This window comes from Mustela erminea, chromosome 9, assembly GCF_009829155.1.
Source record: "Mustela erminea isolate mMusErm1 chromosome 9, mMusErm1.Pri, whole genome shotgun sequence".
NCBI lineage: Eukaryota > Metazoa > Chordata > Mammalia > Carnivora > Mustelidae > Mustela > Mustela erminea.
The window spans coordinates 97,157,262-97,174,063 of NC_045622.1; the positions used below are offsets into that span (position 1 = coordinate 97,157,262).

At 39.2% G+C, this 16,802-nt stretch overlaps 1 protein-coding gene across 1 annotated transcript in view; it reads right to left on the minus strand.

Annotated features, from left to right (window-relative positions):
- The window catches only part of NUP160 (nucleoporin 160), a 52,813-nt gene that overhangs the window by 21,509 nt on the left and 14,502 nt on the right, over positions 1-16,802 (minus strand). Inside the window, exons 8-18 of the mRNA XM_032357873.1 lie at positions 12,298-12,375; positions 11,939-12,036; positions 10,634-10,718; positions 8,536-8,604; positions 6,732-6,815; positions 6,218-6,388; positions 5,361-5,460; positions 4,916-5,081; positions 3,897-4,024; positions 3,636-3,796; positions 597-730 (exon numbers count right to left, since the gene is read on the minus strand). Coding sequence (XP_032213764.1) covers positions 597-730; positions 3,636-3,796; positions 3,897-4,024; positions 4,916-5,081; positions 5,361-5,460; positions 6,218-6,388; positions 6,732-6,815; positions 8,536-8,604; positions 10,634-10,718; positions 11,939-12,036; positions 12,298-12,375 — 1,274 coding nt within the window. The remainder of the gene's footprint in view (positions 1-596; positions 731-3,635; positions 3,797-3,896; positions 4,025-4,915; positions 5,082-5,360; positions 5,461-6,217; positions 6,389-6,731; positions 6,816-8,535; positions 8,605-10,633; positions 10,719-11,938; positions 12,037-12,297; positions 12,376-16,802) is intronic.

Here is a 16,802-nt window from a genome sequence, read left to right on the forward strand (position 1 = left end):
TCTTACTGAAAGTGTAATTCTTCTAAGTAATAGATTCTCCTTTTTCTTTTGGTTATAAAGCAGCTTGGCCTACCTTTCCTAACTAGTATATTTTTGTGTGGGGTCTAACTTGCCCTGTGACCTCATCTATTTGGCCTTCAACAGGATTTATCTTTATATTAAACACACACACACACACACACACACACACACACACACACACACACAAAATAATGGTACACCTGAAACTCATGTAACATTGTTGTGTCAACTCCACATCAATTTTAGAAAAAGCATTAAAAAATGGGTAGTTACCGTAAAACTCTCTCAACAGTTTCTTAGAAATAACAAATTTTAGCAATTGTGTATGTTTTCAATTTCCACTTAAGAATAAACATTTTTTCTTTTCAGAAAACCACATATATAATAATGTATATCTAGTATTTTGATGCTTTTTATAAACTGCCTTCAACCTTTGGAAATCGAAGCAGCTAAACGCTCTGAATTTTATAGGCAAATCATGGAACTGCATAATGTTTACAATTTTTTTTAAGACAATGAAAAAAAATAACCAAACTCATACTTTATTTTAAAAATAACGAAATAATGAAACTCACAGTGTGTCAACTGGAACATCAGTTGCCAAGCATTGACTTCCCCACTTAATGAGATAATAAGACAAGAGTAGAGGAGTTGTTCGGTGTAGTAGGTCTTGCTGGTCTTGAATGAGCTGACCAGCTCCCAAGATCACCTGTACATGACGGGTGGGGTGGATGAGACCATACATAGCGATTAGTGATGGTAACAAAGTTTGGGTGGAGGTAAAATTATTATTATTATTTTTTAATTTATTTGACAGAGATCACAAGTAGGCAGAGAGGCAGGCAGAGAGAGAGGAAGGCAAGCAGGCTCCCTGCTGAGCAGAGAGCCCGATGCGGGGCTCGATCCCAGGACCCTGGGATCATGACCTGAGCCAAAAGCAGAGGCTTTAACCCACTGAACCACCCAGGCACCCTGGGTGGAGGTAAAATTAAAACAAAACAAAACAAAACAAACACAGTTACAAAGGGCACACACAGAAAGCAACATATATACATAAAGGCTACACACCTAAATTTTAGGGTAGCAAAAATATCTACCCAAAGATTTAACAGTACAAAAATGCTGATGGTGAAAGAGAAAAGAAAAGTGTAACTTTCACTGAATCTGCGGGCTCAGAATTCAAGAACAGGAACAGGGAAATCTAAGCCCTTCCTTATGTGGATAAAAACAGTTTTGAACATTACAGGAGAATTTGGAAATACCACCAAAAGCCTTAAAAATGTGCATAGGTTGTGACTAATCAATTACAGTTTTGAGAATTTATCTCAGAAATATAGTAGAGGTGTACGGATATTTATAGGTATGAGGAAGAAACTGGCAACAACCCGGATGGTCACAAATGTGACTGGTTGAATAAAACTGTACTAGGTTAACTATTAAAAAGAATTTTGTAGTAGAATACTTAATGACACGTGAAAATACTGATTAGCTGTGTGAGGTAGAATAAAAACAATCAGATTACAAAAACACCATGTAGCATATCCTAATTCTAGAAATAAATAAAACGTTTGAGAAAAAAGGGTCTACACCAAAATGTTATCCCAGTTGTCACTGGGTCCATTACAGAGGAGTTTTAATTTTTCTTGTTTACAGACAGAGGCTTACATATAAGGCTTGTTCTATAATGAACATCTATTCTATACTTAGAAAAAAAAAAACAATGGTTATAATTAACAAACAAACAAAAAGCCCCATAAAAACCCCTGAGGAAATGTAAGACTGCAAAGACTAAAAAGAACTCACTAATGGCTGCTCTAAGTACCAGCCTCTCAGGAAAGGCCCCTGTATCTCCCTAGTGGTCCTAAACAAATCATCTTCCTAAATGTCCTCCTTATTTTTACCCGAAATTCTACCATTACCAACATATTTGAGTTAATAAATTCTGATTTGAAATATATAAATAGCTCTGTGAGTTCCAAAGGCCTTGAATTCCTTTTTACATTAACATGAGTTAGTGAGCCAGACCCCTTGTCACACTTGGATGAAATGACCAACTGAGAGACAAGTGGAGCTCCTGCCAGAAAGGCATTCTCCAAATATGGAACATTTAGTAGTGGAACAAGAGTTAGGTGGCCTAAGAAGATTAGGATGAAGAGGAAGCACAGAATGGAGCTGGGAGGACCCCAAGGTAGCACACACAGTTGGTTGAGAGTCTGATCAGGTCATGATCCCAGGGTCATGACATGGAGCCCTAAGGTGGGCTCCAGGCTGGGCATGGAGCCTCCTTGAGATTCTCTCTCTCCCTCCCAGCCCCCCAACCTATGCACATGCTATCTTTCTCAAACAAATACATACATCCTAAAAAAGAATGTGCTTAGGCTAAATTTTGTACTGCAGAAATACAACTCCTTTTCTTCTTCCTTTCTCTTCCATACTAAATGGTACCCTACTATCACAAGCAAAGTAGTTACTAACAATACTAAAATTTGGAGAGCCACCCTGGGAAATTTCCCCACCGCTATACATACAAAGATTAACTGCAAATTAACCTGCTTCATTTGTGCTTTTTTAAAAGCTTAATTGTTTAATTTTTTAAAAAGTAGGCTCCATGCCCAGCAAGGAGCCCAATGCAGGGCTTGAACTCATGACCCTGAGATTGAGACCTGAGCTGAGATCAAGAGTCTGACACTTAACCAACTGAACCACCCAGGCACCCCTATTTAATTTTAAGTAATCTCTATACCCAACATGGGACTCAAACTCAAGAGCTGCATGCTCTTCTGACCGAGTGAGCAGGTGGCCCATGTAATATATGTTCTTTTTTCTTTTATTTTTAAATATTTTACTTAATTTATTAATTTTATTTATTTATTGGACAGAGAGAGTGCGCCCACACAAGCAGGGAGAGAGGCAGGCAGAGGGAGAGGGAGAAGCAGGCTCCTGCGGAGCAGGGAGCTCAACATGGGGCTCTATCCCAGGATCCCAGGGTCATGACCTGAGCTGAAGGCAGACACTTAACTGACTGGGCCAACCCAGCGTCCCTGTCATGTATGTTCTTAATCTGTATTTTATTTTATTTTTTTTAAAGATTTTATTTATTTATTTCACAGACAAGGATCACAAGTAGGCAGAGAGGCAGGCAGAGAGAGAGGGGGAAGCAGGCTCCCTGCGGAGCAGAGAGCCTGATGTAGGGCTCGATCCCAGGACCCTGGGATCATGACCTGAGTTGAAAGCAGAGGCTTTAACCCACTGAGCCACCCAGGAGACCCCTTAATCTGCATTTTAGACACTCACTACAGGTCAAATGTAGGTGACAGAGCAGTGAACAAAGACAAAAGTCTGCACATTCTGCTCTGTGTGAGTAGGGTTTTTTTTTTTTAAAGATTTTATTTATTTATTTGACAGAAAGAGATCACAAGTAGGCAGAGAGGCAGGCAGAGAGAGAGAAAGAGGAGGAAGCAGGCTCCCCGCTGAGTAGAGAGCCCAATGCGGGGCTTGATCCCAGGACCCTGAGACCAGGACTCGAGCCAAAGGCCGAGGCTTTAACCCACTGAGCCACCCAGGTGCTGCTTTGTGTAAGTAGGTTTTACAAGTTTCCCTCAGGCAGTACTTACAGCATCACCCAGCCTCATTAACAGATGTTGTAATATCAAAAGGTCTCGGCAAATGAGGAATCGAGTACTGGCAATTTTACACACACCTCTGCAAACAATACACGCTGCTGTGTTGCTACCATACAGCTGGGAAAGATTCATTCGAATATTCAAAGGCTGAGCTATAATGAAGAGGAGGAAAAAAAGGAAAAAAAGGAAAAGAAGTTAAAAGGAGTTAAATCGTTTTCTCTAAATCAAAGAGACACGTTTGTGGTCATTCACCTGGATTGAACCCCTTTTCCATTTCCACTTCTGTCTCATAGTCCATTTCCCGCACAAGTAGCCCAATGGCCTGGATTGGGTTCTTGATCTCTTGCAGTTTACTGCAAATATCCTCCATCACATTTTCTCTGGAAGGACAATCAGAAAACTATTACTACTGAGCATACTTAGCAAAGACTCTATAAATCCTATAAGCTAAGGGCTCTATGAAACAGGAAGACCAAATACGCAATAAGGGAGTGGAGATAATCACTCTGGCATACAAGATACTTTAACTTCATATAGCAAATTTTTCCTCATTCTTTTAGAAATGACAGACAAAATGCATTTGAGAAAATACTTTTATTTTTTTAAAGATTTTATTTATTTATTTGTCTGAGAGAGAGAGAGAGAGATCACAAGTAGGCAGAGAGGCAGGCAGAGAGAGGAGGAAGCAGGCTCCCCGCTGAGCAGAGAGCCCGATGCGGGGCGCAACCCCAGGACCCTGGGATCATGACCTGAGCTAAAGGCAGAGGCTTTAAACCACTGAGCCACCCAGATGCTCCGAGAAAATACTTTTATGTTTTAGAACTTATAGCTCAGTTAGTAGTTAATACAGCATAATCCAAGAGTCTGCTTCCAGATCTGAATTCATGTGTTACATTTCCTGTTTAAAAGCAGAGACACCAGGGCGCCTGGGTGGCTCAGTGGGTTAAAGCCTCTGCCTTCAACTCAGGTCATGATCCCAGGGTCCTGGGGTCGAGCCCTGCATCGGGCGCTCTGCTCGGCAGGGAGCCTGCTTCCTCCTCTCTCTCTGCCTGCCTCTCTGCCTACTTGTGATCTCTGCCTGTCAAATAAATAAATAAAATCTTTATAAATAAATAAATAAATGCAGAGACGCCTATTCAGAATTACAGCAACCCATTTTAACTTCAAACCACTACTCTGCATGGACTTGAATGTAATTAAAAACTTGATGTTGGCACTAAAATTTGCTAAATTTCTATTAGGAAATGCACTTTACCCTAAATTCTCCTTACACATCAATAGTGATCAAATCTTCCAGAATCTGTTCTGCAGCCTTTTCTGGAGACTGTAGGTTGTAACAGCTCATTTCCATCACTGCTGACATATCCACAGTTATTGACTCTCCAATCAGCCGAAGGCATTTTATAAGACACATAACATCCCGAGCAACATCCACATCTACAAGTAAGAGAGAGTTAACATTCATGACTCAAGCCAATGAAGAGCCACTGATTAATATTATACTAACATAAAATATTAATAATTAAACACCAAGAATCTATCTGAGGTCTTGGAGATGCTCAGGCCTCTTCAGTTTTCCTCACATATCTATACTGTGGTAAATTGACTAGGAAAGGTCACAGTGGCAATCGAAGTTTGTTTTTTGCATTCACTTGAAACAAAGCATAGGGCTCATGAAGGAAGGGACTTAAATATGGACACATTAAGTATTATTACCATCAGATATAGCTGCCTCATCCTCTGCCAAAAGGTTTTCATCCGGCAGGAGATACAAATGATCCACTAAGGAGGAAGGCACAAGGAAAGACAGGTACCCCTGGAAATACAAATCTTCCAATTACACTTTTTTCAATGAATGTTTACAGGTATAAAAAAATTGAGACCTGAATCTTATGATGAGGAACACTAGAAACATCCAAGCTGAGAGACATTCTATAAAATAGGTATAGTCAAAAAATGTCAGTGTCATCAAAGACAAAGAAAGGCTGACAAAAGCTCAAGATTAAGCTAAATAAACATGACAACCAAATATATCCAAGAGCTTAGATTGGATCCTAGATCAGAGGAAAAATTATGGGCATAAGTGGTAAAATCAGAATGTAACAGTACAATATCATATAAATAACGAATTACCTGATCTTTAAATTGTGCTGTGGTTATGTAAGATTACACTGTTTTTAAGATACACAGTAAAATATTTAAGGATAAAAGGGCATAATGTCTATGACTAACTCTCAAATGGCTTAAGAAGAAAAATGTGTATGTATAAAAGGAAGGAAAGCAAATGGAAGTTAACAAACGAATCTGGGCGAAGGTCATACAAACATTCTTTGTGCTACTCCTGTAACTCTTTAAAATTTGAAATCACTTCAATACATAATAAGGTAAATAAAGGAAAATGCAAGAAAATTAAAAATATTAAGGAAGACTATCTAAATAGAAATGAACTATAATTCTGAAAGAAAAAAAAATACAAAGCTCTAAAAAGTAACTACAACATTTGAGAGACTGATAGTTTGAAAGATCTGCAGAAGCATCTAAAGGAGTTCTTCTATATGCTTTAGCTCCCTTACTTTTTTCAGCAGGCACACCATGTTTGTGTGTGGATTCAAATGCAGGGCAAGAGGATGAGAGAGGGCTTCTTGGTACTGAAGACAACAGGCATAGAACTTGCACCAGAATTCCTGTTGTAAGTTTCGAAATTCCTCCTGGGAAAATTCATATTCTGTTACACTTCCTTGGAGCTGGCAAAGAAGAAAAAGGGGGAAAAGAAAAGAGAGAGAGAGAGAAAAATTCTTAATACCATTTGGGATCTTTCTTCCCCAAAACATAACTGTCTAATATCATTTTACTAAGTTAGAGCCAAATGAAATATCCCTTATGCATTACACACCATTGACTACATATGTAGCATATGTAGTCAAAATACATATATATAAAGATATTTTATATATATAAATCTCAAATTAAAAGGTTTAAACATTTATACTTCCTACTAACAAGGTCCAGTGAACAATTTGAACAATTCCTCAGTACCAATCTACCCTGTACCAAGAGATGATCATTCTTTCTCTACCAAAACCTCACCTCACTTTCAACAGCTAAAGTGACTTCTTTCTTTAGGTCGCTCCAGGAAAGATCTAAATTCCTCTCAGTTCCTCGGCAGAAAATCTAAAATTAAAAGAGACATTTTAGAGTATTATATACTAACCAAAACTAAACGAAAAATACTTGAGTTTGGAAGGCACTGGGCCAATACAGTTATATAGCAGAAACTGAACATGCCTGAACAAATAATTACTGTATATAAAATCATAGCAAGTTTGAAATAATTTTCTTTTTTAAAAAAATTATTTCTGTACACCAGAAACAACAGAAATCCATGAATCTGTCAGAATTATAATAGGATATATAATAGGATAAGCTAGATTACAAAAAAGCAAAAAAGCAAAAAAAAAAAAAAAAAAATTCCCCCAAACCCCGAAAGGCTATTACTACTCAGCCAGAAGGAAGATATAAAATGATGCTAAAAACACACACCCATGACTGGCACAAAAGCCAGTCAGAGTATTGTTGGGGCTGGTCACTCTAATAGGAATGGTTCTCCTCAAGGAGAGCATTTAATAAATGCCTTAGTGAATATTTAACATTTCAGTGTACAAGAGATAATATAGGACATATACATTTAATTGTTAATAAGGAAGAAGTCAGATGGGATGAAAAGAAAAACACCTTAGGAGAAAGTGACCGTGTCACCCTGAAGTTTTAGCAGAGAGAAAACAGAAACATGCAATAGCCAGATTTTAAGAATGTATGTAAAAGAAAAGTCAAGGGTCTAGAAATGGTATCACCTGACAGAAAGGAACTGGATGTATTTAATCTGGAGAAAGACAAGAGGGAAAGATTCCTAAAATATTTGACTAGTTGCTTTCTAAAACAGAGACATGTTCTATGAAGTCCCAAGAGAGAGAAACTGCCAAAAGGGCAGGGACTAAATTTGATACAATACTGGAAAGAGCATTTCTTTTGTCTTTTTATTTTTTTACAGGGATAGTGAGAAAAAGAGAGAGAGAACGAGCAGGGAGGACAGGAAGAAGCAGGCTCTCCGCCTAGCAGGGAACCCCACATGGGGCTCAACCCCAGGACCCTGGGAACACAACCTGAGCTGAAAGCAGACACTTAATGGACTGAGCCATCCAGGCGCCCCTGGAAAGAGGTTTTAACCGACACAGCTTGGAAAAAATAACTCACACAAGACCAGTGAGAAACTGATCACTGGAGGCAGAGACAACTGGAAGTTGTTGGAAAAGCCTCAGAAGGTATTTCTTTGTGTGGAAGGTCAGGTGAGGAGATTCTGAGGGACCTTTCAATTCTCTGAGTGATTGTTCTATTTTTAATCCATAAAGTTAATGGCAATTTAAGTAAGCCAAAGTGACTTTAAAGAATCCTTTTGTGAAGCATTAATTATCTCTTAAGGCATGTGACTTTGAAGATTAGATTTTTAGAGTTTTTTTTGGAACGTGAACTAAGTCAGACCTTCATTGTATTAACAGAAAGATAAAATAAGAGTACTATCAAAACTAACCAAGAAAACATTTTAAATTTCTTTCAAGTACTGAGATTACATGCAGGATATTATGATATATTTTTATAATAATGTAGGCACAGATTTCTCTTTATACTACTAGTCACTAGGAAAGAACTCACAGCTTTACCTCCCTGCTGGGAGTCTTACTTAACAGAAAAAACATTTAAAATGTTACACTAAGAGCACATGTATCTACAACTGCAAAAATACATTTGGTGTTTAGTGTATATAAAACAAGAAAAATAATAATTATTAATTATACAATGATAGTCTGAAATAAACATTAACTCTTTTCTTGCTGACCTGTAAAGCTTTACATAAAGCTGCTTTTATGAATCGTCCTGGTGTAAATAGATTCTGCAAATATATCTCCTGTTAGAATAGAAAACAAAAATTAATGTCATTCTGAATAGATAAAATTTGGGAAAATTTGAAGGAAGAAGTCATCACATCAGTACCAACATTTGAGTTTCCATTATATGAATATAGTCTTTCTATAATTGAGCAATATCAAGTACTAGAGCAGTTCTATCCTTTCACATTGAGAAGATTGTAGTGTCTCTGCGTTAACTAGGCATACTATAATGAAATTAGTGTGTATCTTTTTTTTTTTTAAAGATTTTATTTATTTATTTGTCAGGGATAGAGGGAGAGAGAGCGAGTGAGCACAGGCAGACAGAGAGGCAGGCAGAGGCAGAGGGAGAAGCAGGCTCCCTGCCGAGCAAGGCGCCCGATGTGGGACTCGATCCCAGGACGCTGGGATCACGACCCGAGCCGAAGGCAGCCGCCCAACCAACTGAGCCACCCAGGCGTCCCTTTTTTTTTTTTTTTTTTTAAAGATTTTATTTATTTGTTTGACAGACAGAGATCACAAGTAGGCAGAGAGGCAGGCAGAGAGAGGGGGAAGGGGGAAGCAGGCTGCCCGATGTGGGGCTTGATCCCAGGACCCTGAGATCATGACCTGGGCTGAAGGCAGAGGCTTTAACCCACTGAGCCACCCAGGCACCCCTCAGTGTGTATCTCATGGAGTACTTCATAGCGTTCCACTGGAAAATGCAGCTTGTCAAATGTCAACCTTAAATGGAAAAGGCAAACCCAATTTATTGGTGATACACCCTGGGAAGAGAACAACTAAACTAAACTGGTTTCTATACACCATCCACAAAGTGGCTCACATTGAAAAGGAATCAAGAATAGGCAATACATGCAGAAACAAACAAAAGCCTGCAATAAGTCATCACTAGCAGGGAAATGAAGTAGAGAGGAAAAAAATGGGAAGTCTTATGCTGCCTAATTATTTTATCCTCCCCCCTTTTTTTTAAAGAGTTTATCTGACAGAGAGACATCCAGAGAGGGAACATAAGCAGGGGGAGTGGGAGAGGGAGGAACAGGCTTCCTGCAGAGCAGGGAACCCGATGTGGGGCTCGACCCCAGTACCCTGGAATCATGACCTGAGCCGAAGGCAGACGCTTAACGACTGAGCCACTCAGGCACGCCATCCCAATTTTTAAATCACATTTGCCAGGAAGTAGTAAACCTGACTGACCTTCATTCAATTTTCTTTCCTCCTACTGAGGTTCTGAGGAATGACCTAGGGGCCCATAATCTTCAATTGCATTTTAACATGAAGGTATCATCTGAAAAGCTTTTGCTTCTACTTATCCTGATGGTATTTCTGAAAAAGAGGGAGACTGGCCTGTTTTGCTCGCTATTGTATTCCCATTTAAAGTTATTTTCTTCATAGCATATACTGGTACCAGAATTTATCTGACTTCTAGTTTACATGCATGTACCAACATGGTTGGTATAGTGGACATATAGTGTTTATATCTGCCCAGGATCCATTTCCCTTCTTTTACTAACAAATCCCTACCTTTCTCTGGGTAGCCGTTCCTCTTCTACCCATATCCCCATACTCAACTGACCTCACAGCCTCCATAACAGCAAGGTGCAGCTTGGTCAGTTTTCTCATGCTAAGCCAGATTATTCTATTCCTTCTGCTCAGAATGACTATGTCAGAAATCAGCACATGGTTCAAGCCTGGTAAACGAGTCTACTTCAGGACCAGGGACAGAGATTCTTTCGTTCCATTGCAGTAGTAAGTTCATAGAACGCACAGGCTCAGGGAGCCTGCCTGAGAATAAACTGAACAAGGAGGAAAGCAGAACAGAGACAAAAGAGAGATCAAACCCTGAAAGCATTGTTCCAGACATGGCTAAAGCCAGGTTCCTCTCAGCTTCTCAGCTGCACAAATCAATACATTTTTGTTTTAAGCTTAAGTCAGTTTCAGGTGGGTTTCTTTAACCTGCAGCTGAAAGAATTCAGACTAATATAACTGATTCTTCTCAGACTAATGATCAGAGTAAATCATCCCATTACATAAAATTTTAATGTTGCTTACTCTGGGGTCTTGATCATCTCTGAGAATTATCTCTTCCTCTGGCAGAGAGTGCATAAAAACCGAATTCCACTGACCTGCAGCATTACTATAGAGAAACAAAAAAAAAGACCACAGTCTGCATTAAAATGATAACTAAAAGCTTATGCTGTTGATCTATTAAAAGTTTAAAAATAAATAAATAAAACTTATTTTCAGCAGTCTGGCTTTAGAGAAGTACTCTTAACAGTTTAAAAAGCATCTTCCTGGAATTAAAACTCTAACCACAAATCTACAACCAATAGCTATCTGCATTTACTATATATTAGACATTATGTTAAGTGCTGTTAAGGGTATTACTCTTATAAGCCCATGGTAAGTCTAAAGGATGTATTACCCCATTTTGCAGATAGAGAAAGTGAGGCTTAGGGCATCTCACAACTACTCAGTTTCACAACTGGACTCAAACTCTCATCTGACACAGAGTTCTGCTTTTTTACCATTTTGCTGGAATGCTATCTATAAGGAGTACTCTCATATTTTTTGAGGTGCGACTCAACTGTCTGGGGCAACTATTCCTTTAATTCTGTTCTAGAATAGAAGGTTATGAAGAGCCCCTAAGGTTCAATTAGTTTAATTTCACAGTAAGCTGTATTCTAGGGAAACCTACACAGGTTATTTCAGGAGTTACACAAGTGTTTTATTCAAAATTATTATTTAATGTGTTTTTTAACTATTGAAACATTTTATACTATTATCATGTACATTACAAGTAGTAGAGACCAAATATACATAATATTAGAGATTATCAACATATTAAATTGTGTTACAATTTTATACTCATAAAATAATAGTTTTATATACTGGAGTTCATTATTTTTGGAAAAAAAAAAAAAGAGTTTCCTATTTTAAAAAAGTCTCAAAAACACTATACTTGTGCAATCAATGTCTCTTCTTATGATGAGGAAACTGAGAATCCAAAGGGTCTGTAGTGTGTTTTGAAAGTTGTGGCTGTCAGAAATACTCTGCTCAGAAGCAAAGAAAACTCCCAAGTTGGAAGTATTTTCGGTATGTGCCATTTCTCCAAGAAATATGGTATTTTCTTTATCTCCCTCAAACCCTAAGAATCCTTTGTTTTAAACCCAAGAGATTAAGAAATGACACAAAATGCTAAAGGAGGAATTTTGGAAAACAGTTCACAACAGGCAAATCTAGGACTGAATCCTTTCAGTGTAAACACTTGACTTTGGTTCTACATAAAAAGCTCTGTTTTCTAAATATGAAACTCCCTGGGGTGAGGCAGGATGACAAAGGTTAAGTGATCCATACTGTTCATAGTTGATGTATTTCACAACAGTTTGGTTTTCAGCATCATGCCACATGGCCCAGACGTCTGTAGAGGTTATGGCAAAGTCAATCAGTGTCTCCTAAGGAGAAATGTGGGGAAAAAGAGGTTAAAATAAGAAAGGGCAATAGTTTAGAGTGACTTAAATTTGTATCGGTAGGAGAGGTAAAAACATAAAAACAAAAGATAGTACCACAAGAACTTGGTAAAACCCAAGTGGGATTTTGTTTGCATGTATCATTAAATATTCCATTTTTAGATTTCCATCCCTTTACAACATAGCTGAGTGAGTCAATACTTCTTTCCTGTACTTGTGTGACATGCAAAGGATAATCCAACCTACCTGAGAAGTGAATAGGGAGGAAATGTGATCTAGACTATAGCGGTTATTCTCAGTGCTCACCAGCTGGAAGATGCAGAACTGTGGAAACATAAGTTAATCATTTATTACTTGAAATAATCAACACGCTACTTTTCTAAGAGTTATGAACATCCAAAAACCAATTTTTAAAAAAGTTTGGTAAAATACACATTACATTTATCATCTTACCATTTTTTTTTTAAAGATTTTATTTATTTATTTAACAGACAGAGATCACAAGTAGGCAGAGAGGCAGGCAGAGAGAGAGAGAAAGAGGGAAGCAGGCTCCCTGCTGAGCAGAGAGCCCGACGCGGGGCTCGATCCCAGGACCCCGAGATCATGATCCGAGCCGAAGGCAGCAGCTTAACCCACTGAGCCACCCAGGCGCCCCCATCTTACCATTTTTTTTTTTTTTTAATTGACAGAGAGAAATCACAAGTAGATGGAGAGGCAGGCAGAGAGAGAGAGAGAGAGGGAAGCAGGCTCCCTGCTGAGCAGAGAGCCCGATGCGGGACTCGATCCCAGGACCCCGAGATCATGACCTGAGCCGAAGGCAGCGGCTTAACCCACTGAGCCACCCAGGCGCCCCCCATCTTACCATTTTTTAAAGAGGATTTTATTTATTTGACAGAGAGCACAAGTAGGCAGAGAGGCAGGCAGAGAGGGGGATGCAGGCTCCCTGCTGAGCAGAGAGCCAGATGTGGGGGTCAATCCCAAGACCCTGAGATCATGACCTGAGCCAAAGGCAGAGGCTTAACCCACTGAGCCATCCAAGGACCCCACATCTTAACCATTTTTTAAAAAATTATATTTATTTATTTGAAAGACAGAGATCACAAGTAGGCAGAGAGGCAGGCAGAGTGAAAGGGGGAAGCCAGGCTCCCCACCAAGCAGAGAGCCCGATGCAGGGCTCTATTCCAGGACCCTGAGACCATGACCTGAGCCAAAGGCAGAGGCTTTAACCCACTGAGCCACCCAGGTACCCCCTTAACCATTTTTAAGATACAGTCCAGTAGTGTTAAATACATTCATGTTGTTGTGCAACCTATCTCCAGATCTTTGCTCATCTTGTAAAACTGAAACCATATTCATTAAACAACTCCACACTCCCCTCTCCCCTCAGTCCCAGGCGTCCGTTCTATTTTCAGTTTCTATGAACTTGACTACTCTAGGCACTTTTATATAAGTGGATCTTTTAATTTTTTTAGATATAAGTAGAATCTTAACAGTATTTTTTTTTTTTTTTTTTTTTTTGGTGACTGACTTACTTCACTTAGCTTAAGATCCTCAAGGTTTATCCATGTTGTAGCATGTGTCAGAATGTCCTTCTTTTTTAAGGTTAAATAATATTCCATTTTATGTATACGTCATTTTTGTTTATTCATTCATCTGTCAAGGAACACTTGGTCCTTCTCTACCTTTTGGCTACTGTAAATAATGCTATAAATATGGGTGTATAAATATGTCTTTGAGACCTTGCTTTGAATTCTTTGGAGTATATACCCGCAAGTGGGATTTGCTAGAGAACACTCTAATGTTATGATCAATTTTTTTAGGAACTGCCATATTGTTTTCTACAGTGGCTGCAACATTTTACATTTCTACCAGCAATGCACAGGGGCTTCAATTTTTCCATATCCTTGTCAACCCCACTATTATCTGGGGGTTTTTTTTGGATAGTAGCCATCCCACGGGTGTGAGTAGTATCTCATTATGGTCAGAAAACTGTTTTTAAGTTTATATTTTTACTAAAGTACCAGAAATAATTAATTTGAAAAAGAGAGCGAGAGAGAGAGAGGGAGAGAGAGAGCACTTGTGTACCAAAGTGCAGAGAGGAGGCCAGGGAGAGAATCTTCAAGCAGACTTCCCACTGAGCATGGAGCCTGATGGGAGCCTGATCTCGCGCGACACCTGAGTTCATGACCTGAGCCAAAACCAAGAGTTGGCCACTCAACCAACTGAGCCACCCAGGAGTCCTGTATTAGAGATAATTTAAAACATATGTGCAATACAAATCAACACTAGTTAACCTTTACTAAAAATTCAACTCTGTAACTAAAGTGTAGTATTTTTTTTTAAGATTTTATTTATTGGGGCGCCTGAGTGGCTCAGTGGGTTGAGCCTCTGCCTTCGGCTCAGGTCAGGATCTCGGGGTCCTGGGATCAAGCCCCGCATTGAACTCTCTGCTCAGCGGGGTGCCTGCTTCTCCCTCTCTCTGCCTACCTTTCTGCCTACTTGTGATCTCTGTCTGTCAAATAAATAATAAAATCTTAAAAAAAAAAAGATCTTATTTATTTATTTGATGGATAGAGATCACAAGTAAGCAGAGAGGTAGACAGAGAGAGAGGGGGAAGCAGGCTCCCCACTGAGGAGAGAGCCTGAAGCAGGGCTCGATCCCAGGACCCTGGGATCATGAACTGAGCCTAAGGCAGAGGCTTTAACCCACTGAGCCACCCAGGCACCCTTGAAGTAAAGTATTTAACTCTACTGCCAAAACAAAAAATTTCAAACTGAAAAATGGTATTTAATGGGTATTTTAAGTAATTTTTTTGGATAAAGAAAATTCACTATATATTGATGTGTGACAATGATTCTATCTTTATAACATAAGCAATAGTCCACAAGGAAGTACTAAAAGAAAATATACAGTGAGAGACCCTTTTGGGGGAAAAAATAGCAGTGTATGAAATATAAAAAATATATGTAGTGTTCATATTCATCCTAACCTAGAGCTATATTTTACAAGTTATAGATCTCAACCCCTTAATGGGATATAAATTAATTTAGTGGGTCTCAACCATCATTCAAAAAAACCAAAGTATCAGAGTTCATCAGTTCATCACGCCTAGTAAAGGTTAAGTTATATTCCATGAAAATTTTTTGTTACATGTAAATCATCACATATGTGTACAGTAGGCAGTAAAGCAAGGTATTTCTTATTACAGATACTAGCCAAAACAAAAAACAAGTTAGAAAAATGCTGGGCTAGTATAGTGCTTCCCAAATTACCTACCTGTAGTAAAGGACCAGTTTTTTTTTTTTTTTTTTTAATTTCCAACCTGTTGCAGATTGATACTATTATAAAATACAGAAACCTTGAATATGATGCCTGTAGGAATGTCAAACCACTACAAATGTCTCTAAAAGCCTTCCTCTCACTTTCTGTAGCTATCTTACAGCAAACCAGTAACCAAGAATTCATGGCCCAGGACCAGTCAACAGACCACACACCACAGGTCTGAAGGACTTCTGTTACAGAGCTGTCTTAGTGTTTTAGTTGGAAAACAGGCAGCAAGCTTATGATATCAATGAGAACAAGATGCTGAGAATGACCGAAGTAATACACTTAGTAAAGAATTAGAATCCAAAGAACCAAAACAAAAATGAAAAACAAATGAAATTAATAGGAATGGACGTAAGATATCACAGATAAAGAAAAACAGATGTCAGGGCACCTAGGTGGCTCAGTCATTAAGTGTCTGCCTTCGGCTCAAGTCATGATCCCAGGGTCCTGGGATGGAGCCCTGCACTGGGCTCCCTGCTCAGTGGGAAGCCTGCTTCTCCCTCTCCCACTTGCCCTGCTTGGTTTCCCTCTCTCACTATGCCTCTCTCTGTCAAATAAATAAATAAAATCTTTTTTTTTTTTTTAATTTTATTTATTTATTTGACAGAAGAGATCACAGTAGGCAGAGAGACAGGCAGAGAAGAGGAAGCAGGCTCCCTGCTGAGCAGAGAGCCCGATGCGGGGCTCGATCCCAGGACCCTGAGATCATGACCTGAGCCGAAGGCAGGGGCTTAACCCACTGAGCCACCCAGGTGCCCCAAATAAATAAAATCTTAAAAAGAAAAACAGGGGCGCCTGGGTGGCTCAGTGGGTTAAGCCACTGCCTTCGGCTCAGGTCATGATCTCAGGGTCCTGGGATCGAGCCCCGCATCGGGCTCTCTGCTCAGCAGGGAGCCTGCTTCCTCCTCCCTCTGCCTGCCTCTCTGCCTACTTGTGATCTCTCTCTGTCAAATAAATAAATAAAATCTTTAAAAAAAAAAAAAAAAAAAAAAAAGAAAAACAGACATTGTGCAGATTAAGGGAAAAAACAGGCTTAAGAGCATTTTTTGAAGGGGGAAAAAAAGGATTACAATTTCATTATGACCTGAATAGGCCTAACTTCCAAAAAAGCTGATTTGATTTTAGGTTTCATTAATAGAACCACAATGCTTAAAACGAAGGAAATAATAGCTTTGTTGAGTGCTGCCTGTGGCTCAGGTCATGATCTCAGGGTCCTGGGATCCAGCCCCAAATGGGGCTCCACACTCAGAGGGGAATCTCTTTGTCCTTCTCCCTCTGCCATCTCTACTGCTCATGCTCTCTAAGAAATAAACAAAATCTTAAAGAAAAAAAAAAAGTTCTGCTCAATTTGACACTACTTATACATTCAATTCTGAATCTTTTAGAGGAGTGCTTCTTAAAATGTAGGCTACAGCTCTTTCAG